At 43.7% G+C, this 24,946-nt stretch overlaps 1 protein-coding gene across 3 annotated transcripts in view; it reads right to left on the bottom strand.

The window, feature by feature from the left end:
- B4GALT7 (beta-1,4-galactosyltransferase 7) overlaps positions 1 to 24,946 on the bottom strand; it is a 48,948-nt gene that overhangs the window by 17,050 nt on the left and 6,952 nt on the right. For 2 of the 3 annotated variants that reach the window (XM_040406855.1, XM_040406864.1), the window contains exon 2: positions 1,820 to 2,158. In XM_040406855.1, the coding sequence (XP_040262789.1) occupies positions 1,820 to 2,158 (339 nt within the window). Of the gene's footprint in view, positions 1 to 1,819; positions 2,159 to 8,667; positions 9,048 to 24,946 lie in introns of those variants that run through there. The other variant, XM_040406848.1, reaches the window with a different exon arrangement.

Below are 24,946 nucleotides of genomic sequence, written 5' to 3'. Positions count from 1 at the left end.
TGCTGGAATGATCTTTGGGCACCATGTTGCATTTGAAGAGACCCTGAGGTATTCCCACAGTGAAAACCCCAAAAAAGTGACCACATTTTGTAAACTACACTACCTAAGGAATTTAAGTGGTGTAGCAAGCACTTCACTCAACAGGTGATTCATAGAATTTTAAAAACTTGGGTGTGAAAATGAAAAATTAAGTTTTTTTATTTTACAAGAAAATGGTGCTTTAGGCCCAAACTTTCTTTTTCACAAACTATAACAGGAGAATCTCCCCCCCCCCCCCACACACACACACAGAATACAGTAACACCCCAACTGTGGTTGTAAACTGTTATTTGGGGATACGCCAGGGCTCAGAAGGGAAGGAGCGGCATCTGGATTTTCTAAAATGGAATTTTCTGTGAGAATTTTTAAGAGATAACTTTTTTAATTTTTTTTTGTTGAATTAGCTGCGTGAGGGCTTATTTTGTGCGGGACAAGCTGTAGTTTTTATTGGCACCATTTTGGGGTACATTCTTTCTGGTTGCTTTTTATCTCATTTTTGGGGAGGTGAAGTCACAAAAAAACAGCTTGGTGTCATTTTTCTAATTTGTTTTTTTTTTATACCGTTTACTTGATGGGGTAAATCATGTGATATTTTTATAGATCCGGTCATTACGGACGCAACAATACCAAATATGTCTAGGTTTTTTTATGTTTACATTTTACACAAACTTTTTTAGAAAAAAAGAATCATGTTTTTGTGTTGGCATTTTCTTAGAGCCATATTTTTTTCATTTTTCTGGCTATAGTATCGTGTGAAGGTTTGTTTTTTGCGGGATGAGGGGCTTATTATTTCTACCATTTTGGGGTTTATACGACTTTTTCTTGATTGATATTAGGTTTTTTGTGAGGTGACAAAAAAAAAGAAGCTGTTTTGGCATAATTTTTATTAGTTTTTTTTACATAGTTCACTTGATAGATCATGTGATATTTTTGTACAGCCAATTGTTACGGACGCGCCGATACCAAATAGGTCTATTTTTTTACATTTTACACAATAAGAGCATTTTTAGAAAAAAAAAATCATGTTTTTCTTAGAGCCATATTTTTTTATTTTTCTGGCAATGGCTAATTTTTTGCTGGATGAGGCAACGTTTTTATTGCTACCATTTTGGGGTACATATGACTTTTTGGGAGGTGTGCTAACTAAAAATAAAACTGTTTTGGCGTTATGTTTATTTTTTTTACGCCGTTCACCTGATAGGGTAGGTCATGTGATATTATAGAGCTGGTCGTTGCGGATGCGGTGATACCAAATATGACAATTTTATTTATTTTTTTCTTCTATTTTTAACATTTTTTAAATAACGGATTTGGGGGGAAATTTTTTTATATATTGCTGAGCACTGTGTATACAGTGATCTAGAAGGCAGAGACACCCAGGAACAGTCCCTGCCTTCTCTCTGGGGTGCCCTGCTGTCACTGACAGCGGGCCCCACAGCTCGGCAGCTGCACGATTAGCATGCAGCTGCCATCTTTGAAAGAACGTTCTGAAACATCTGATCAGAGATAAACCCGACCGTCCAAGACGTTTATAGTCAATGGGCGGTCGGGAAGTGGTTATAAAATATTCCATAAAGTAAAAAGTGAATTTACAAATCAGAAAGGCAGTCTTCTCACAATGAGAAATACTACAAAAATACTGTAAATTCTACTGCAAATTCTTATTCTTTATTTAAAAATTTTAATGACATATTGCACCACGATGACAAAGGTGCAGGTATCTAGGTCCATTGCAGGTCTAATTGTCCACTATATTCTGAAACATAATCAAAGTACAAACCTGTAATGATCCAACTGGTTGATGACAAATATATGGTGCCGGATCTTTTTCTCAGACAGGTACTGGTGCATATGGGGCACAAAGCTTAAAAGTTCTTCAAATCGTTCCCGAAAGGGAACAAGTATAGCAAGACGATGTGGACCCCAAGAAGGATCCTCATTCACAGTTCTAGGAACAGGGGGGCAGGACTGCTTGGGAGGTGCATCTTCTTGCTTCCTTACATCACCTGTACAGCTGAGTTGTAGCCACAGCATAGAAAGAAAACCAAGAAGCAGGCAGGTGAGGAACAGCTTGAAGATACTGCATTTTCTGGGCAGGATCCCAAGAAAGAGACCTGACCTAAAATGGAAAAAGGAACAGTTCAGACATATATCCAAAGGCAAGCTGAGCCATGATGTTAGGAAAGATGTAATGCTGTGGGATTAGAATACGGTAACTGCCTATGGTTCAAACAGAGATTAAGTCAGGCACGTTCCAAGCCAGGAGAACTGGGATCTGGTTCATATGGTTCTCTCTCAGACAGCATTCATTGCCTATCCACAGGGTAAGTAATGAATGTGGGATCACTGCAGGTCCAACTGCTGGAACACACATTGATCCCAAGATTGAGGGTCCCCGAGTGCCCTGCCTTAATGACAAAGTGGTGCACATGTCAGACTCTGTGTGGATCTTCGAGTCCCATGTTGGGCCACCACCCCATACACTGCTATGGGACTGATGTAGATGGTGCTCTGTTAGTCCCATATCAGTGAATGGAGCAGTGGACCAATATGGGACTCTAAGATCCACACACAGCCTTTTTACCCCCAAATCCTGCATGAATTATAACTAAGGCTACTTTCACACTAGCGTTCGGGGCTCCGCTTGTGAGTTCCGTTTGAAGGCTCTCACAAGCGGCCCCGAACGGATCCGTCCAGCCCTAATGCATTCTGAGTGGACACGGATCCGCTCAGAATGCATCAGTTTGGCACCGTTTGTCCTCCGCTCAGCAGGCGGACCCCTGAACGCAGCTTGCAGCGTTCGGGTGTCCGCCTGGCCGTGCGGAGGCAAGCGGATCCGTCCAGACTTACAATGTAAGTCAATGGGGACGGATCCGTTTGAAGTTGACACAATATGGCTCAATCTTCAAACGGATCCGTCCCCCATTGACTTTCAATGTAAAGATCCGTTTGCATTATCATGAACAAAAAAAAAAAATAATCTTTTTTTTTTTTTTTTCATGGTAATGCAACCGGATCCGTTCTGAACGGATCTAAGCGTTTGCATTATAGGTGCGGATCCGTCTGTGCAGATACCAGACGGATCCGCACCTAACGCAGGTGTGAAAGTAGCCTAAACTGTACACACCTAAACTCAGCACCTCAGATAGGACAGCATAGCAGATACTCGAGATCTCCTTAAGATACCCATACAGATCTACTTGCCCAACTAAAAACATCAGCAGGAAGGGACAATTTGATTTCCAACTTTCCTGATTCTTTGGTTCTCACGGGAGATAAGCCACAGTCAGAGGTGTCGGGCAGTGGATTATTCCCCTCTCAATATTGAGAACATATGCACGCTTTAGAGATAAGAGGGTGGAAAGGACAGGAGAATCCAGCCAATAGATATAGGGCTCATGCACACACACACTTATTTTTTTTCTGTGTCCGTTCCGTTTTTTTTTTTGCGGCCCGTATGCAGAACCATTCACTTCAATGGGGGTCAGACAAGTCCATGTGCATTCCGTTTCCGTATGTTCACATGGCCATTTTGAAAAAAAAAATAGAACATGTCCTATTACTGCGCATGCGCCTTCCATTTTCCATGGGCTGCTGAAAATAGTCGAGCGCTGGCTCAGTTATTTCCGTCGGGCCCATAGAAGTGAATGGGAACAGTAGCCAGTCATGTGCGGTGCGCTCCCATTCACTTCTATGGGGAGAGCGCTTGGTGGTGGCCGGACCGGAAACCTCCAGCCACCACCTTGTGGGGCTCAATTCCCGATATAGCTACAGGTCCCAGCGGTGGGACCCGCACCTATAAGACAAGGGGAGCATATCCTAGCGATATGCCACCATTGTCTGAGATGAGACAACCCCTTTATAGCTACTTTCACACTAGCGTTTTTTTTACTGTATCAGATAAGCAAAAACACTTCCGTTACTGATAATACAACCATCTGCATCGTTATGAACGGATCCGGTTGTATTACCTGTAATATAAATAGTTACAAGAATAGGTACACTACCGTGGTGGAAGCAAACAGTAACATCTGACTAAACCCTCAAGCTGATGTTAAAAATGAGACTTTAGCCAGTATATTCTTATATTAAGGACATACCTGAGCCCACGCACCACGCCAAGGTTCTCAAGTGGCACAGGACCTAACGCTAAACCTACCTGTACCATATGGGTAGTACCAGGAGCCTGTGGGCAAATTACAGCAGCGTAAGATCCGACTCACAGCAAACAGCTCCCAGTTCCCTCCAGTGTGACTAACCACACATACAATGGGAGGAGGCTTAGAGTCCCACCTATGGCTGGCTGATATGTTGCAGGCCTTACAGGTGCACCTAAATGCTGCCTTTTGAGACAACGTATTTTTGTGATTTAAAATTGTATATTTATATGTGGAGGTGTATAAACTCCAATCTAAATTTGCCTTGATTACCATCCATAGGCAGCATTTAGGTGCGCCTGTGAGGCCTGCAACATATCAGCCAGCCATGGATGGGACTCTAAGCCTCCTCCCATTGTATGTGAGGTTAGTCACACTGGAGGGAACTGGGATCTGTTTGCAGCGAGTCGGACCTAAAGCTGCTGTAATTTGCCCACAGGCTCCTGGTACTACCCATATGGTACAGGTAGGTTTAGCGTTAGGTCCCGTGCCACTTGAGAAACCTTAGCGTGGTGCGCGGGCTCAGGTATGTCCTTAATACACTGCTCAAAAAAATAAAGGGAACACTTAAACAACACAATGTAACTCCAAGTCAATCACACTTCTGTGAAATCAAACTGTCCACTTAGGAAGCAACACTGAGTGACAATCAATTTCACATGCTGTTGTGCAAATGTGATAGACAACAGGTGGAAATTATAGGCAATTAGCAAGACACCCAATAAAGGAGTAGTTCTGCAGGTGGTGACTATAGACCACTTCTCAGTTCCTATGCTTCCTGGCTGATGTTTTGGTCACTTTTGAATGCTGGCGGTGCTTTCACTCTAGTGGTAGCCTGAGACGGAGTCTACAACCCACACAAGTGGCTCAGGTAGTGCAGCTTATCCAGGATGGCACATCAATGCGAGCTGTGGCAAGAAGGTTTGCTGTGTCTGTCAGCGTAGTGTCCAGAGCATGGAGGCGCTACCCGTAGACAGGCCAGTACATCAGGAGACGTGGAGGAGGCCGTAGGAGGACAACAACCCAGCAGCAGGACCGCTACCTCCGCCTTTGTGCAAGGAGGAACAGGAGGAGCACTGCCAGAGCCCTGCAAAATGACCTCCAGCAGGCCACAAATGTGCATGTGTCTGCTCAAACGGTCAGAAACAGACTCCATGAGGGTGATGTGAGGGCCCGACGTCCACAGGTGGGAATTGTGCTTACAGCCCAACACCGTGCAGGACATTTGGCATTTGCCAGAGAACACCAAGATTGGCAAATTCGCCACTGGCGCCCTGTGCTCTTCACAGATGAAAGCAGGTTCACACTGAGCACATGTGACAGACGTGACAGAGTCTGGAGACGCCGTGGAGAACGTTCTGCTGCCTGCAACATCCTCCAGCATGAACGGTTTGGCATTGGTTCAGTAATGGTGTGGGATGGCATTTCTTTGGAGGGCCGCACAGCCCTCCATGTGCTTGCCAGAGGTAGCCTGACTGCCATTAGGTACCGAGATGAGATCCTCAGACCCCTTGTGAGACCATATGCTGGTGCGGTTGGCCCTGGGTTCCTCCTAATGCAAGACAATGCTAGACCTCATGTGGCTGGAGTGTGTCAGCAGTTCCTGCAAGACGAAGGCATTGATGCTATGGACTGGCCCGCCCGTTCCCCAGATCTGAATCCAATTGAGCACATCTGGGACATCATGTCTCGCTCTATCCACCAACGTCACGTTGCACCACAGACTGTCCAGGAGTTGGCAGATGCTTTAGTCCAGGTCTGGGAGGAGATCCCTCAGGAGACCGTCCGCCACCTCATCAGGAGCATGCAGAGGCGTTGTAGGGAGGTCATACAGGAACGTGGAGGCCACACACACTACTGAGCCTCATTTTGACTTGTTTTAAGGGCATTACATCAAAGTTGGATCAGCCTGTAGTGTGTTTTTCCACTTTAATTTTGAGTGTGACTCCAAATCCAGACCTCCATGGGTTGAAAAATTTGATTTCCATTTTTTTATTTTTGTGTGATTTTGTTGTCAGCACATTCAACTATGTAAAGAACAAAGTATTTCAGAAGAATATTTAATTAACTCAGATCTAGGATGTGTTATTTTTGTGTTCCCTTTATCTTTTTGAGCAGTGTATAAGGATATACTGGCTAAAGTCTCATTTTTAACATCAGTGTGAGGGTTTAGTCAGATGTTACTGTTTGCATCCACCACAGTTATTGGTTATTCTTGTAACTATTTATTCTATATATAATTCCACATCCACACATTTTACCATCTGGTGTAGGATGTCTCTGTGACACTTGTGGTATCCTGCGGGCATCCTACACTGTATGCATTTTTTGCTGGGGATCTCCCTTAGCAACAGACCAGAAGCGCAGTATCTGCTCGCCCGAGCATAAATGCACAACTGCATTTGGGGTTGAGCATTTACTGCCTTTTGAGACCACGTATTTTTGTTATTTAAATCAATTATCTGTAACATAGCCAAGACGGATCTGTCATGAACTCCATTGAAAGTCAAAGGGGGACGGATCCGTTTTAAATTGTAGCAGAGAAAACTGATCCGTCCCCATTGACTTGCATTGTGGGGGTCATGCCGGAACCGTCTTGCTCCGCATCCCAGGACGGAAAGCAAACTACAACATGTTGCGGTTTGCTCTCCTGTCTGGGAATGCAACTAAACGGATTGGAATGCATTTTGGAGCACTCGGTTCTGTCCAGTCCCCATTGACAATGAATGGGGACAAAACTGAAGCGTTTTTTTTCCGGTATTGAGCCCCTATGACTGATCTCAATACCGAAAAACTTAAATGCTAGTGTGAAAGTAGCCTAAGCCGAACTATTTGGTGTGCTAAAAGTCCAAATAGGAAGTTAAAGAGCCAGGTTAGTAAAAAGAATGCATGTTATATCCAAAAACACATCCATTCGTTTTTATAAAAAAAATAAAAAATGGCAGTATTCACATTTAGGTTGTTAATAGGTGCTTAAAAAAGTTTTGTTGAAAGTGTCCCTTGGCACACATTTTCAAGTGCTCTTTTAAGGGGTATTTAACTCAGACAATGAGGTCCCACTGCCTAGATTTTTTTTTAAGCTGGGGTGGAGTCAATATGAATGTGATCAGTGTTCATTAATACTTTCATTTTCACTGTGCAATGATTGAAGTGGTGAATGTGCTACTGTTACTGTGACGGCTCGTACATTCTTCCTCCGATTCACTTTACATTCTGTCGGCAGCACCACCGTTATTCACATGGGAAATGTGTTGCCAACCACCGAGCATTTTTACAAGAGCTGGTTCTGCCAATCATTGTAAAAACGGCCTTGAAGGGACTTTCCAGGAATAATTACTTTATATCTAATGCCCACATCCTGATTCCGCAAACAGAAAATTCATACTTACCTGCTACCCTACTGCTGCCTCCATGTTCACACAGTGTTTATATCGGCCGCTGAATGGTCACATGCTCCGCTGTAGCCAATGACTGGCTTCAGAGGTGATGTGCCACTTGTGACCACATCACCACTGAAGCCAGTCATTGGCTGCAGCGGAGCATGTGACCCTGCAGCGCCAGAGGTAAACACGACGAGGACCGGAACATGGAGACTCTGAAGGCAGCAGGTAAGGGTCCGTTCACACATAAGCAAAATGGGTCCAGATCCGTTCCGCAATGTTGCGGAACAGATCCGGACCCATTAATTTTCAATGGGGCTGAAAAAATTGCGGACAGCACAAAAGGCAGACAAGAAAAGGCATTTCTATTATAGTGCCGGCCATGTGCAGTCCGCAAAACACTTGCGGAGGAGTGAATGGACCCTTAGTATGAATTTTCTGTTTATGGAGGCAGGATGGGGGCATTAGATATAAAGTAATTATTGCGGGAAACCCTTGTTAAAGGTTTATTACACTTATTAGGCGTTATTCCGTATCCACAGGGTAGAGGATAACTATTAGATTAGCTCAGGTACAACTACTGGGACCCACACCCATCACAAGAATGGCAGCACTATACCCCGAAATGAATGGTGCTGCTGGTTGAGTAGGTGCCATTATGGTCCACTTATTCCCTATAGGACTGCTGGAAACAGTCACACACTGTACTTAGAGTGTCAATGAATCCCCAGGGAGTATGTTTGACCAGCTGCTTCATTCAGGGTACGGCAGGCACCCCTGTTCCTGTACTCAGAGGGGGGCCCAGTAGTCAGACCCCCACCGATCTGTCATCCTGTGGATAGGGGTAGTCTTGCATTCAGAAACCCCCTTTAAGTTACCTACTGAAATGACGGATGAGAGGTAGGGATGAGCGAACTTGTGTTTAAAGTTCGGAGTACAAGGTTGGAGTTATCTAAGAATTCCGTTATGGATTCCGCCACCATGGACAATCGGTATGGTCGGTGGTAGCGGAATCCATAACGGAATTCTTAGATATGCCAAACCTTAAACACAAGTTGGCTCAACACTGCTGAGACAAATGAAGTGCTCACCTGCTGTCCTCTCGCAGATACAAGGCCGGTTTCCTTCGCGTCAGATACATCTCTGCTTGTATGCAACTTAGTAATACAATAAATTCACATATTCATAACCATCTATGGCCAGAAGTAAAGGCATCCTACAGCCTGATCTGCATCACCCGCATAAAGCCGACCTGCCAGCTAAAGCACATAGTATCCTGAATAATAACTACTTCTGCCCTAGAAAACCAGAGAGCTGTATGAACCGAGGCAATATGGCGCCCGCACCAGCGGCTGGAGTCTGTGGGGACACACAAGCAGGGCTGCACTCTCACACTAAGCCCGCACAGTCCATAGCCCCCGGCGCTGCTCCTCTACCCGTTACACGCTGGCTTGTTACACTCCAGCCCTTCACTCTATCCACCCCGCCGAGAAACATGGCGCTGCACTAAAGGTTCCGGGGCTCAACGTTCCTAGATGGGCTTTTCCTAGACACTGTCTGTAGGGAAGAGGGAAACATGAGCTGCGTTTCACACATACATACTTGCGCTTTATTACATGGTCATAAGGAGAAAGGAGAGATAAAGCAGTCACTTATTACTAAAGCCTTTACACATTAGATAATAATAATAATAATAATAATAATAATAATAAATAATAATAATTATAATCATTAATAATAATAAAAAAAAGGGAATCATTTTACTGTTGGGGTATGACCAAATGGTGAGGCTGTGGGCAGTGGCATACATAGAGAAGTAAGGGCCCCATAGCAAGGGCCAAACCAGGCCCCCCCACACAGGACAGAAGGGTTTCTGCCTAAACCCCTTTCAATGACCCTTGGGCTTTTTTTTTTCCACTGCCTCGTTTGCTAAAAGTTGTTCCTTTAGGCTCCATTCACATGTCCGTGGTGTGTTGCGGATCCGCAACGCACCCCTATAGAAATGCCTATTCTTGTTCGCAAGCTGCGGACAAGAATAGGACGTGTTCTATCTTTTGCGGAGCTGTGGACCTGAAGATCGGGGCCACGCTCCGCAAATGCGGATGCTGACAGCACACTGTGTGCTGTCCGCATCCATTCCGTCCCCATAGAAAATTAATGGGTCCGCACCCGTTTCGCAAAATTGCGGAACGGATGTGGACCCATTTGCGGACGTGTGAATGGAGCCTTAGAGCAGGGATGGCCAACCTGCGGCTCTCCAGCTGTTGTAAAACTACAACTCCCACCATGCCCTGCTGATGGCTGTAAGCTGTTCGGGCATGCTTGGAGTTGTAGTTTTGCAACAGCTGGAGGGCCGCAGGTTGAGCATGCCTTCTTTAGAGGGTAGAGTCCTGACCAAGTTTTCACCTCCAGTAGAAGAGGAGATGATCCCAACTAAGACTGGACCCCCTCTTGCCCTGGGCCCCATAGCAGTCGCATGGTCTGCCGCTATGGTAGTTACGCCCATGGCCGTGGGGCGTTTGTAATGCGGCCATGATGTGGTCGAGAACCGTAGCTGCCTCTTATTTAGCTAATGAAGATTGCATTGTATAGTTGGTCTGCATTGTTAATGGCTGCATGGCAGCTTAAGTACCACAGGGATATTAACAATACAGTGCGGTCTCATTAGTTTAGAGGCAGCTGCGGCCCGTACGACCGCAGTATAGCCACATCGAAACCGCGAAACAACTGCATAATGTGGTGCTATCCTTAGGCTAGGTCTACAGAACAACATTTTGTCGCGCAACAATTTTTATAATGATAGTCTATGGTGTCGCGTTGCGACTGTCGCATCGCAATTTGAGATGGATTTTTCTGTGACTGTCGCGTCGCAGTCGCAGCATGTCACATTGCGACACCATAGACTACCATTATAAAAATTGTTGCGCGACATTAATGTTGCAGTGTAGTCGCGTGACTTATTGTCGCACGACACCGGTCGTCGTGTAGACCTAGCCTAAAGGCTATGTTTAAAAAGTAAGCAACGTTTACGCAACATAACCGTATGTATTAAATGTTTTTGGCGCGGAAAAGCTACCGGGCTTAACACTCAGCATTTCAAAGTGTGCAATCCTCTGGGGAGATACTCAGCGTGAACTCATATGCTGCAGATTTCCAATCCAGTTCACAGATCAGTTTATGGTGCAGTTTTTGTACACAGTGAGGCACATTTGTCAAGCTAGCCTCGTTATTTAGGCGTAAAATTAGACAGGTGTATTTGCTTCGTTTGTCAGTCTTTTGCCTTCTATTTATTAAAAGTCCTACAGCACTTCATAAATTAGACTAGGTGTATTGTTATTAGTCTGACCTCTGGTGGTTCTTTTTCAGTACGGCAGGTTCATATTCACTAAGACTGGCCTAGTATGCGCGTGAAAATGTTACACAAGCGAGCTGAAAATAGGCGCACGTCTCCATAAAAATGCGACTTCTTAGGCAAAATGTGGCGCAACTCGCCACTCAAAACTGATGAAGAAGAGTACGACAACCCTGGAGTGAAGTAGAAATTAGACTGTTTGCGACTTTCACATCACCGTTTCTGCTTTCCGTTCTCTGGCTCCGTTGAGGAGCAGGAGAACGGAAAGGACGGATTCTGCAGATAACTGAGATCTAACTGAGCGTAACGGAGCCTAAAGACCTCAGACTATAATAGTGTCCGCTCAGAATATGATTTTTGAGCGGAGACGAAAGTGATGTGAAAGGAGCCTAAATCAGGCACAAAATAAGGCGCACCTATATAAATAGGTCGGAAAATAGGCGCAAAAGTTGGAAAACTTCTCAATTAGTCTAAAAAATAAAAACAGCTAGGGGTGGAACCACCTAGCAACTTCTTGCAAAGGGCCTAGTTAACTCTGTTTCTACCATACAGAGCTATGCTGGTAGTATAAAAGGTATTACAATGGATAACATACCAATATATAACATAACATTTAATTGACAAACCATTTGCAGATAGTGTCTACAGCCATCATGCAAATTGTGGAGGCACACAGGACTAACACAAAGTGTCATGGTGTGGGTGCCATTAGGTACCATAGCCGTTCGCATCTGGTATTCGTGGAGGGAACAGAGACCAGCCTCTGGTATGTCCAGGACATCATAGGACCAGTTCTACTGGTGTTTCAACAAGATAGCACCCACCCACACACTGCCAGTGGTGGACCAGCCATAGACCCTACAGGGAACTTACCCGATGGGCCAATGCCCAGAAGGCCACCCAAGGCCTCCTCATGGCCGCCAGCCAGATGCCTAATTATCTGATGCTCTCAGCATTAATTAATGTAGGCGGATCAGGCACTTATGCATATGGTCAGTGGCCGCAGGTGCCCTCCTAAACTCAACTGTATTCCTGTCGTCAGGACGATGATACAGTTTCATACTGTGGCACAGGCAACTGTATTTTGTGCTGCACTATGGTATTTAGTTTTGCAGATGCAGAATGTTATGCTGCATTGCACTATATGGTTCTGTTGGGGCGGTATTTTGTTCTGCACTACAGTATTGCTGGGCCCTGTTGGCCCTGCCTACTTGTGTTGCCCCACCTTCTGTTAGTTTGGACCCACCTACTACATGGGGCCACTTTTAGGTTTTTCTCCTAGGGCCACGTTACGTTTCCAGTCCGCCGCTGCAAACTGCACGTGCCACACAAAGTGCCCTTCAGGGTATCCAGCAGCTACCCAGCCAGTTCGATCACCAGATCTCTACCCCATCAAGAATGGATGGGACAACAGATCTGCTATGCATAGCAGCCAAGAATCACCTCGGCTGAACTACAGGTCCAAGTTGAAAGAGATTGGAATGAAGCACCAAGGATATCAAGCATCTGTATGACTGTTACCATGCCAGAGTGGTAGCCTGTATTAATGTGATCCTGCCTCAACATAGACTCTGCTGTAGAACCCCTAAAAAAATGGTGCTCTACCTTAGTGTGATCATTGACCAAGAACCACTAGCAGTTTATATTTTGTCAATCTCTGCACAATCATTAGTTTTTCATATTTTTTTTTTTCAATTTTAGGTAGTGTATCTGCAGTACCCCAGACCTGAGGGTATCTGCAATTGTTGTTTTATTCTATATAGTTATGTATATTGTATGTTTTTTTTGGCCGTATCTTCCAGTAGGATGTACGGTTGGCAGGGACAGGGCTAACCACTGTGTTATTCCCCTCTTGGTAGGAGTGGGCTGGTCCTGCTTCCTGCCAGAAGGGGGAGTTTCTGTCCAGAGACAGTGAGGAAGCACACCTTAGAGCTCCTGCTGCTGTTGGAAAGTCTCCAGAGAGATCAACCTTAGGCCACATGCACACGACCATTGTGTGTTTTGCGGTCCGCAAATTGTGTATCCGCAAAACACGGATGGTGTCCGTGTGCGTTCCACAATTTGCGAAACGGCACGGACAGCCATTGATATAACTGCCTATTCTTGTCCGCAAAATGGACAAGAATAGGACAGGTTATATTTTTGGGGGGACCACAGAACGGAGCAACGGATGCGGACAGCACACAGTGCTGTCCGCATCTTTTACGGCCCCATTGAAGTGAATGGGTCCGCATCCAAGCCGCAAAAACTGCGGCTCTGATGCGGACCAAAACAATGGTCCTGTGCATGAGGTCTTATTCAGCCTCAAGAACAGACTTGAGAAATCAGACAGCAGAATGAATAGCTGAAAACCTGCATAATAGACACTGCTGTAAGGTGAGGGACTATAGCTCCGTTCCGCCTCCATTCCGCTCTGGAGGCGGACACCAAAACGCAGCTTGCAGCATTTTGTTGTCCGCCTTGTTGTGCGGACCCAAACGGATCCATCCTGACTTACAATGCAAGTCAACGGGGACGGATCCGTTTGACATTGACACAATATGGTGCAATTGCAAACGGATCCGTCCCCCATTGACTTTCAATGTAAAGTCAGGAGTTAATATACCATAGGATCTGAGTTTTCTCCAATCCGATGGTATATTTTAACTTGAAGCGTCCCCATCACCATGGGAACGCCTCTATGTTAGAATATACCATTGGATTTGAGTTAGATCGTGAAAACTCTGATCCGACAGTATATTCTAACACAGAGGCGTTCCCATGGTGATGGGGATGCTTCAAGTTAGAATATACTAAGAACTGTGGACATAACGGCCCCCTGCTGCCTGGCTACACCTGATCTCTTACAGGGGGCTGTGATTCGCACAATTAACCCCTCAGGTGCCGCACCTAAGGGGTTAATTGTGCGTATCATAGCCCCCTGTAAGAGATCAGGTGCTGCCAGGCAGCTGAGGTCAGACCCCCCCCCCCTCCCTCCCCAGTTTTAAATTCATTGGTGGCCAGTGCGGCCACCCCTCCCTCCCTCCCCAGTATTAAATTCATTGGTGGCCAGTGCGGTGGGGTGAAAGAGGATCTAGTACTGTAAAGAATGGTTGGTAGAAATATATATACACACACCATCCGTTGAGAAAAACGGCGGCGTGCGTTAGTAGAGGTGCAGTAGTAAAAAGAGGGTTATAAAACCTCAATCTTAGTGTTTTTTATTCCACGCGCTTTGTCACTACGATATACAGCTTATTTGCTGTGTATTCAGCCACTCGTGGCGGCCTACCACCTCTTTCACCTCCCAACCCACCTAGATTCCTCCCCGCTGGCGCCCGGCTGTTGTCTTCAAGACCACCTTTGGAGTTTCCTTCCAATGGAAATCTAAGACTAACACTCTTTTTTTGGGAGGATTTATTTCCCCTCCTCCTTCTTTATACAACACATAAGGGCCACTACCACTCCCATCCTCTGCACGACTCTTTAGGGGCTCTCTGCATATCTTCGACAACCCCTTTAAGTAAAATCTCTTTCACTTTTCTGGTACTGTACAATGCTGGGGATTTTCCACAACAGAAAATCCAGAGTATACAATACATGTGAACATACTCTAAGGCCTCATGCACACGACCGTTGTGTGCTTTGCGGTCCACAAATTGCAGATCCTCAAAACACGGATGGCGTCTGTGTGCGTTCCGCAATTTGCGGAACGGCACGGACAGCCATTCATATAACTGCCTATTCTTGTCCGCAAAACGGACAAGAATAGGACAGGTTATATTTTTTTTGCGGACCACGGAACGGAGCAACAGATGCGGACAGCACACGGAGTTTGATGTGTTTTTCACATGCGTGATAAAAAACTGAAGGTTTACAAATAACATCTCTTAGCAACTATCAGTGAAAAACGCATTGCATCTGCACTTGCTTGTGAATACAATGCGTTTTTCACTGAAGCCCCATTCACTTCTATGGGGCCAGGGCTGCGCGAAAACTGCAGAATATAGAACATGCTGCGCATTTTTTGTGACATAATTGCTGGAAATTTTTCAGCTTTTTTTAAATGCTGTGGCCAGTTGTTAGAAAATGTTTTTCTTCACTTCTGGTGTGCTTCTTTGGGTAAGATATTATTTATTTATTTTTTGTTTCAAAACCTGGTGAACGCCGCTCCATTCAAATGGAGTAACACCAGACCCCCATTCTTGTGATCATTGACTGATGTTTTTTTCATGTGTTCTCATACAGGCATCTCTATAGTAATTTAGTAATCCAGGATTTTACTATTGATGGCCTATTCTAAAGATAGCCCATTAATATCTGATTGGTGGGGGTCTGACACCCTGCACCCCACTGATCAGCTGTTCTACAGATGCTTCAGTGCCGAAATTACACAGCTCAGTCCACTGTGTAGTGGATAGAGCTATCTGATGCAGCGCTGCTACCACCTAGGGCAGTGATGGCTAACCTCCGGCACTCCAGCTGTGGTGAAACTACAACTCCCAGCATGCTCCATTCATTTCTATGGAGTTCTGAGAACAGCCAAGCAAGTGTGCATCTTAGGAGTTGTAGTTTCATCACAGCTGGAGTGCCGGAGGTCAGCCCTCACAGGTCTAGGTGAATGGGAGCAGCACTGTAGTAACTAGCTCTATCCACTACACAATGGCTGGAGCTACCAGGGAGGAGCAGGGTGTCCTACCCCTGCTGAACAGATGTTGGTGGCCTCTCCTGGGGATAGGCAATCAATAGTAAAATCCTGGAATACCCCTTTAAGGGAAAAACACAGGTAAAAAAATATCATATGAACACTTTCACACAGACAGTATGGTTAGGGTCCATTCACACGTCCGCAATTTCGTTCCGCATTTTGTGGAACGGAATTGCGGACCCATTCATTTCTATGGGGCAGCACGATGTTCTGCCCGGACACTGGATTGCGGACACGCACTTCCGGGTCCGCAATTCCTTTCCCCCAAAAAATAGAACCTGTCCTATTCTTGTCCGCAATTGCGGACAAGAATAGGCATATTCTATTAGTGACGGCAATGTGTGGTCCGCAAAATGTGGAACGCACATTGCCGCTGTCCGTGTTTTGCGGATCCGTGGATCCGCAAAACACGTTGCGGACGTGTGAATGGACCCTTAACATGTTGCATCAGTATTTTTAGGGTATGTTCACACTGCTAAAATCTGCCACTAATTCCGCAGTGGAAAACAGACTTTTTCCTCTGCGAAATCCACATTGAAAACTCACCAACAGTTTCCCCATTGACTTTAATGTTAAAAACTCCACCTTGTGCACACAAAGTAAAATAATAGAGATTTTTTCAGTAGCTGATTACGCTACAGAAGTGACATGGAAGGAGATTTGATTGAGGATTTCATAGAAGTCAATGGGAAAGCAGAAAAACCTCAATTAAATACTCTTGTAAAAATACCTCCACCAAGTTACAAATCTGCCACCAAAAACTAACTATTTTCAGCCATGAAACTGCTACAGATTTTTTTTCTGCTGTTGATTTTGCGGTGTGAACTTGGCCTGAAGCCAAAGCTAGGAGTGGAACCTACAGAGACAGGTTCTACGCCTATTCTCTGTTGGGGAACCACTCCTGATTTTGGCTTACAAATGCTGATGAAAAATACTGATTGTGTGAAATTGACCTGAACCCCTAAAAGGTTGAAAAAATGTATTCAATTTATGGCATTTCTACTTGCCAAAAATGCCACAAAAAGTGTGTGTGCAGGAGTCCTTAGTCATCTGACCTATGCCCAGAAGCTGTACATGGAAAGTGTACAAGCAAGAAAAACCTGTAAAAATGACTAAAGCACAAAAGGTTAAAGCACCGTGCTTAAAGGGTTTCTATCACTTTGTTTCACCTATTTAGCTTTCAGACACTAGCGATCCGCTAGTGTCTGCTTTATCTAACCATCCTAATATAAGAGCTTATTGTCCTGCCGTTTAGCTAAAAAAATAACTTATATAGATATGCAAATGAGCCTCTAGGTGCTATGGGGGCGTGATTAGCACCTAGAGGCTCCGTCTACCTTAACAAACTGCCGCCGCCCAGCGCGTCCCTCCAGCCCGCCCATCTCCAGAATGCGATCCTCTCCGTGCGCGTCTCTGTTCTGCGCATGCGCAGTGAATGTCTGATCGCTTCCCTGCTCAGACATCTCCACTGCGCCTGTTCCTCGGAGCACTATGACGTCATCGGCGCAGGCGCAGTGGAGATGTCTGAGCAGGGAAGCGATCAGACATTCACTGCGCATGCGCCGAATACGAGGAGCATCGCATTCCGGAGGAGATGGGCGGGCTGGAGGGACGCGCTGGGCGGCGGCAGTTTGTTAAGGTAGACGGAGCCTCTAGGTGCTAATCACGCCCCCATAGCACCTAGAGGCTCATTTGCATATCTATATAAGTTATTTTTTTAGCTAAACGGCAGGACAATAAGCTCTTATATTAGGATGGTTAGATAAAGCAGACACTAGCGGATCGCTAGTGTCTGAAAGCTAAATAGGTGAAACAAAGTGATAGAAACCCTTTAAGATTAGAGATGTCGCGAACATAAATTTTCCATTTGCGAACGCGAACTTCCGTGAACGAGCGAACCGGGTGAACAGCCATAGACTTCAATAGACAGGCGAATTTTAAAACCCACGGGGACTCTTTCTGGCCACAATAGTGATGGAAAAGTTGTTCCAAGGGGACTAACACCTGGACTGTGGCATGCCGGAGGGGGATCCATGGCAAAACTCCCATGGAAAATTACGTAGTTGACGCAGAGTGTGGTAAGTTGAATTCGCAATGCGATTAATATAACCTGCATTAATCGCATTGCGAATTCAACTTAGAGCTAAGTTCCTAATGGTTGTATTGCTAGAATTGACGAATATAACGAATATAGCACTATATTCTCAATCTTCGTTATATCCTAGCAATACAACCATTAGGAACCCAGCTCTAAGTTGAATTCACAATGTGATTATTATAACCTGTATTAATCGCATTGCGATTACAACTTAGTCAAATTTGTGACACTGCAGCTTCTGAATGAATCTAAGATGGATGCTGTCCTTGCTTTTTGATAGGAGGTGGGAGGGTCTGGGAGGGAGGGTATGCTGATTGGCTGGAATGTGTCTGCTGACTGAGGTACAGGGTCAAAGTTTGCTCAATGATTATGTATAGGGGGCGGACCGAACATCGCATATGTTCGCCCGCCGCGGCAAACGCGAACAAGCTATGTTCGCCGACGAATAGCTCGGGACATCACTACTTAAGATCTGCTAGCCAGATCTGAAGACTACATCCCATACCCACCATGGTCGGGCATGTCTAAACGGCTTGTAATATCACAGATTTTTAAACAGGGGTTCTAAGTACATTGTAGCCCTTACAAGGATGGCAAAATCCTCCAGTTTATATGCCGTTTCTACACGAGCAACATCATATACACTGCTCAAAAAAATAAAGGGAACACAAAAATAACACATGCTAGATCTGAGTTAATTAAATATTCTTCTGAAATACTTTGTTCTTTACATAATTGAATGTGCTGACAACAAAATCACACAAAAATAAAAAAATGGAAATCTAATTTTTCAACCCATGGAGGTCTGGATTCGGAGTCACCCTCAAAATTAAAGTGGAAAAACACACTACAGGCTGATCCAACTTTGATGTAATGTCCTTAAAACAAGTCAAAATGAGGCTCAGTAGTGTGTGTGGCCTCCACGTGCCTGTATGACCTCCCTACAACGCCTGTGCATGCTCCTGATGAGGTGGCAGATGGTCTCCTGAGGGATCTCCTCCCAGACCTGGACTAAAGCATCTGCCAACTCCTGGACAGTCTGTGGTGCAACGTGACGTTGGTGGATAGAGCGAGACATGATGTCCCAGATGTGCTCAATTGGATTCAGGTCTGGGGAACGGGCGGGCCAGTCCATAGCATCAATGCCTTCGTCTTGCAGGAACTGCTGACACACTTCAGCCACATGAGGTCTAGCATTGTCTTGCATTAGGAGGAACCCAGGGCCAACCGCACCAGCATATGGTCTCACAAGGGGTCTGAGGATCTCATCTCGGTCAGGCTACCTGTGGCGAGCACATGGAGGGCTGTGCGGCCCCCCAAAGAAATGCCACCCCACACCATTACTGACCCAATGCCAAACCGGTCATGCTGGAGGATGTTGCAGGCAGCAGAATGTTCTCCACGGCGTCTCCAGACTCTGTCACGTCTGTCACATGTGCTCAGTGTGAACCTGCTTTCATATGTGAAGAGCACAGGGCGCCAGTGGCGAATTTGCCAATCTTGGTGTTCTCTAGCAAATGCCAAACGTCCTGCACGGTGTTGGGCTGTAAGCATATCCCCCACCTGTGGACGTCGGGCCCTCATATCACCCTCATGGAGTCTGTTTCTGACCGTTTGAGCAGACACATGCACATTTGTGGATTGGATAGAACCGGCACTCAAAACATTCGGAATACACGTGGAAATTGAAAAAAAAAAAATTTATTAAACAATAAATGCTATATTCTGTGTACATCAGGGTAAAATTCATAAAAAGGCATAAAAAGCATATATAACATATGTGTGAACCAGATGAATATATATCTCTAAGGCAGAGAGATCTGAGTGCTACGCACAGCAGGCTGCATCCGTATCCCCCCAGTTGGGTAGGCTATTGGATCACAGTCGTCTGCGGTAAAGCAAATCAGAGCTAGTGTGTTTCCAATATATTCAGTAGTATATATTCTCATGCAATAATAAATATTATGCTTCAGGTATATTCAATAGCATATATTCTCATGCAAATCCCACATAGTCCTAAATGCGTACAATTAAGATTATTGTGCCACTGTATAGGATAAGAGATAAAGGATAGTCAGGGATGGTCTGTGTTTTAAACCATGACTGGATTGTCCATCACCTATAGCGGTCTCAGAATTTGAGTACGCTGTGTATGCAAAGTCAATTATCCAGCACGTCCGTTATCACAGTGCTTGTGCCGCCTCTCATGCAGCGAATCGGTATAGTTCCACTTAACTTTGTGTTACTCACTGTGTCCCGTGTAGGCTCACTCGGTTAGGTCTGCGGAAGGATTTCTACCGTGGCGTCCCACGCTTCAGCCTTTCTCCGCTGTGTTTGTATCGGGTCCGGTTTTTACTTGGATCCCGTCTCTACTCTCGCGAGAGACCTGTGTTATACCTGTATTAGCTGTTTCACTTGCGTGAGTCTTACAACACTTCTTTGTCTTCCGTGAGTGGATATATTCTCTGTCCTTTTAGTACATGGCCATGCACCGCTGAGATGATTCTTTCACAGGTAATACGTCCAGACGCGTTTCGAGATATCTTATCTCTTCCTCAGTGGGTATAACCTGTGAATACTAGTCTCGTATTTTATATACTCTCATCTCAATTGGCTGATTAATTTCACCTGTTCCAAAGTTTGTGTAGGGGAATAGAGACCTTGCTTATCATTAACCTTTTCTTTTCCATGTAGTGTTTCTATCTCAGAATCCTCTTTCGGTGGCAACAGTTATAATAGTGTCGAGCATCTCTGCATATATATATATATATATATGTTCACATATAACAACTATATAGTCAAATATAAAAAATATAAAATAAATAAATATATAAGTAAAAGTGTGTCGATAAAGACACTTCTTAATTACATAAAAATATATTGTCAGACATTTAATATCCTACAATGCAGGGAAATGTTTTTATATCGACATTATGTAATAAATAGTTGTCCACCCACATATTCCGGTGTAAATATCAAATCTCTGATTTTGAGATATAGCTGTCCATAATCATCTCGATAGAGATTTTTTACATATCAGTCCTAAAGGATATATGTCGATCACCATCCTCTTGAGGGCTGATTAACTCAATCTTAAAATGCTGTGGCAATTTTATTGTTACTTTTCAGGATATAAACCTCATTTTCAATCTATTTCTCTTTCTTATATGCATCCTTTTCTATAATCTTTGTTCCTCAATTTTAATATACTTTATATATGCGATAATCCAGCAATTTTTTAAAAGTTGCATTTTTTTATTGCGGTTTTTGCGATTTTTTTCATGCGGTTTTTTCGGGGATGCGTTTTTGAAAAAAAAAATTTTGTTTTAAAATTTTTTTGTTTTTATATATAGAATGGTCTTATCTTCCTTATATTTGAGAAATTTTCAGTTCAATAGATGTTATTATATTTTCCATTTTTCTATATCTCAAGGTCGTTACTTGTTTTTCCAACTTTATAGTCAATCTTTATTTTCCATCTATACTGCTCTAAGTGAATTGCGCCTTACAATTTAAATAAAACCAAAAATTTCCAAATCTGAGTTTAACCCCGCAGGGAGAAGGCTGCCAAAATCATAGATTCTTCTGGACTCAGCCCGTGACATTCTCATAATGTGATTACCTCCTCTCCAGTGTATGTCCACCTTTTCCAGGGCCACAAAAGAAAAACCCTTGGGGTCACTATTATGTGACACTTTAAAGTGTTTGGATAGAGAGTGGTTTTCATATCCTTTTCTGATATTGTTTAGATGTTCTGTTATCCTCACTCTCAAGGGTCTTTTAGTTCTGCCAATGTACTGTTTCTGGCAGGGGCACTGGAAAAGGTAGACAACACTGGAGGAATCACATGTCAAGCAACCCTTAATATCCAAAGTGAATTGATTTTGGGTAGATTGGACCCTACTTATCTTTTTTGGGAATGTTGAGTTTTTACACCCCGAACATCTCCCACATCTGTAAAACCCATTCATATTCAGCCATTTTTGGAGTGCGGGTGCCTCTTTTTTCTTGTGATTAATTATTGAAGGTGCTATTTTTAAACCTAAGTTTGGTGCCTTGGTGAAAGTGATAAGTGGGGAAGTGTGCAGCATGGGTCCAATGACCTTATCTCTTAATAGAAAGTGCCAGTGTTGATTTATGATGTGTCGTATTTGTTTGGATTGTGAGCTGTAAGGTAGAATTAATCTCAATTCACCTTCCTTATTTGTATTTTTGTGAGTATTTGGCTGAAAGAAGGTCTCTCTCTCTGTTTCTCTTATTTTTTCTAGGGCGTCTGTCAGGACTTTTTCGGGGTAACCTTTACATTCAAATTGTTCCTTCATCTTGAGGGCCTCAATTTCAAAATACACTTCCTCGGTGCAGTTTCGCTTTATACGGCGAAAACTGACCTGAGGGAATATTTAGTAGCCACTGAGGTAGGTGGCAGCTCGTAAATGGTATAAAGCTATTTTTCGCTGTTGGCTTATAGTGGGTATTGCACCTGTATTTATTGTCACGTTGTGTGATCTGAATGTCCAGAAACTCTATAGATGTTTCCTTAATTTTGGACAAAAAAATAAAATTCTTGCAATTGATGTTCATCTTTTCTCCATACAAACAGGACGTCGTCAATGTAGCGACGCCATAGGGCCAGGTCCGTCCCCAGTTTGGGGGTGATGTTTTCGTACTCCCACTGTGCCAAAAACAAATTTGCATAACTGGGGGCGAACCTGGTCCCCATGGCCGTCCCACATAGCTGTAAAAAATGCTCGCCCTCAAAATAGAAATGATTGTGATGGAGTATAAATTGAATCCCCTCCATCAGGAATTCAATCTGTTTAGGGCATAAAGTCCTATCTATTTCTAATTGTGATTTTACTGCTGCTATACCTTGGTCATGTCTTATACTGGTATAGAGAGACTGGACATCTAATGTCCCAATGATCCAGCCTGGTTCTACATCAAGGCCCACTTTGGATATTAAGGGTTGCTTGACATGTGATTCCTCCAGTGTTGTCTACCTTTTCCAGTGCCCCTGCCAGAAACAGTACATTGGCAGAACTAAAAGACCCTTGAGAGTGAGGATAACAGAACATCTAAACAATATCAGAAAAGGATATGAAAACCACTCTCTATCCAAACACTTTAAAGTGTCACATAATAGTGACCCCAAGGGTTTTTCTTTTGTGGCCCTGGAAAAGGTGGACATACACTGGAGAGGAGGTAATCACATTATGAGAATGTCACGGGCTGAGTCCAGAAGAATCTATGATTTTGGCAGCCTTCTCCCTGTGGGGTTAAACTCAGATTTGGAAATTTTTGGTTTTATTTAAATTGTAAGGCGCAATTCACTTAGAGCAGTATAGATGGAAAATAATGATTGACTATAAAGTTGGAAAAACAAGTAACGACCTTGAGATATAGAAAAATGGAAAATATAATAACATCTATTGAACTGAAAATTTCTCAAATATAAGGAATATAAGACCATTTTATATATAAAAACAAAAAATTTGTAAAACAAAAATTTTTTTTGAAAAAAAACGCATCCCCAAAATAACCGCATGAAAAAACCGCATGAAAAAAATCGCAAAAACCGCAATAAAAAATGCAACTTTTAAAAAATTGCTGGATTATCGCATATATAAAGTATATTAAAATTGAGGAACAAAGATTATAGAAAAGGATGCATATAAGAAAGAGAAATAGATTGAAAATGAGGTTTATATCCTGAAAAGTAACAATAAAATTGCCACAGCATTTTAAGATTGAGTTAATCAGCCCTCAAGAGGATGGTGATCGACATATATCCTTTAGGACTGATATGTAAAAAATCTCTATCGAGATGATTATGGACAGCTATATCTCAAAATCAGAGATTTGATATTTACACCGGAATATGTGGGTGGACAACTATTTATTACATAATGTCGATATAAAAACATTTCCCTGCATTGTAGGATATTAAATGTCTGACAATATATTTTTATGTAATTAAGAAGTGTCTTTATCGACACACTTTTACTTATATATTTATTTATTTTATATTTTTTATATTTGACTATATAGTTGTTATATGTGAACATATATATATATATATATGCAGAGATGCTCGACACTATTATAACTGTTGCCACCGAAAGAGGATTCTGAGATAGAAACACTACATGGAAAAGAAAAGGTTAATGATAAGCAAGGTCTCTATTCCCCTACACAAACTTTGGAACAGGTGAAATTAATCAGCCAATTGAGATGAGAGTATATAAAATACGAGACTAGTATTCACAGGTTATACCCACTGAGGAAGAGATAAGATATCTCGAAACGCGTCCGGGCGTATTACCTGTGAAAGAATCATCTCAGCGGTGCATGGCCATGTACTAAAAGGACGGAGAATATATCCACTCACGGAAGACAAATTAGTGTTGTAAGACTCACGCAAGTGAAACAGCTAATACAGGTATAACACAGGTCTCTCGCGAGAGTAGAGACGGGATCCAAGGAAAAACCGGACCCGATACAAACACAGCGGAGAAAGGCTGAAGCGTGGGACGCCACGGTAGAAATCCCTCCGCAGACCTAACCGAGTGAGCCTACACGGGACACAGTGAGTAACACAAAGTTAAGTGGAACTATACCGATTCGCTGCATGAGAGGCGGCACAAGCACTGTGATAACGGACGTGCTGGATAATTGACTTTGCATACACAGCGTACTCAAATTCTGAGACCCCTATAGGTGTCTATACCAGGTCCTGATAGATTTACAGTTTTATACTGTTAGGATAATGATGGGATTGTTGGTGGTTGTCTACGGTTTGATATGATTTTATCTAAATTAATTTTTTATAGAGCGCGGAGTACTGGTTTGCTGACATAGAGCTCAAATTTTCTTGTTGCCCACTAGAGGGAGCTCACAGCATTTGGATTTATACAGCTTACGTTGAACTCAATAATTATGCAGTGAGCGCTTCCTAGTGGCTGCACAAAGAATTTTATCTTAGTATCCAGCTCTATGTTTGCTCCTGAACTGCCTATAGTGGGGTTTCTGGGTACTGAGAGACTCCATTATGTGGGGATGTGTATATACTTCATTCTGGTAGCAAGGCACAAGGCACAGCTGTCGTGACTGAATCTTGCCTCCACAGCACAATTCCATGCAAACTGTTTTTCAAGGTCTCTTCATTAATGAGTAGTGTCAGGTACCTCCCGCTCTTAAAGGGGTTTTCCAATTTCTATCAACCCCCTTCCATTT

Source organism: Bufo bufo, chromosome 1 (assembly GCF_905171765.1).
Source record: "Bufo bufo chromosome 1, aBufBuf1.1, whole genome shotgun sequence".
Lineage (NCBI taxonomy): Eukaryota > Metazoa > Chordata > Amphibia > Anura > Bufonidae > Bufo > Bufo bufo.
Note: the sequence above shows the minus strand (reverse complement) of the source record. Positions and strands in the feature narration are given on the sequence as shown.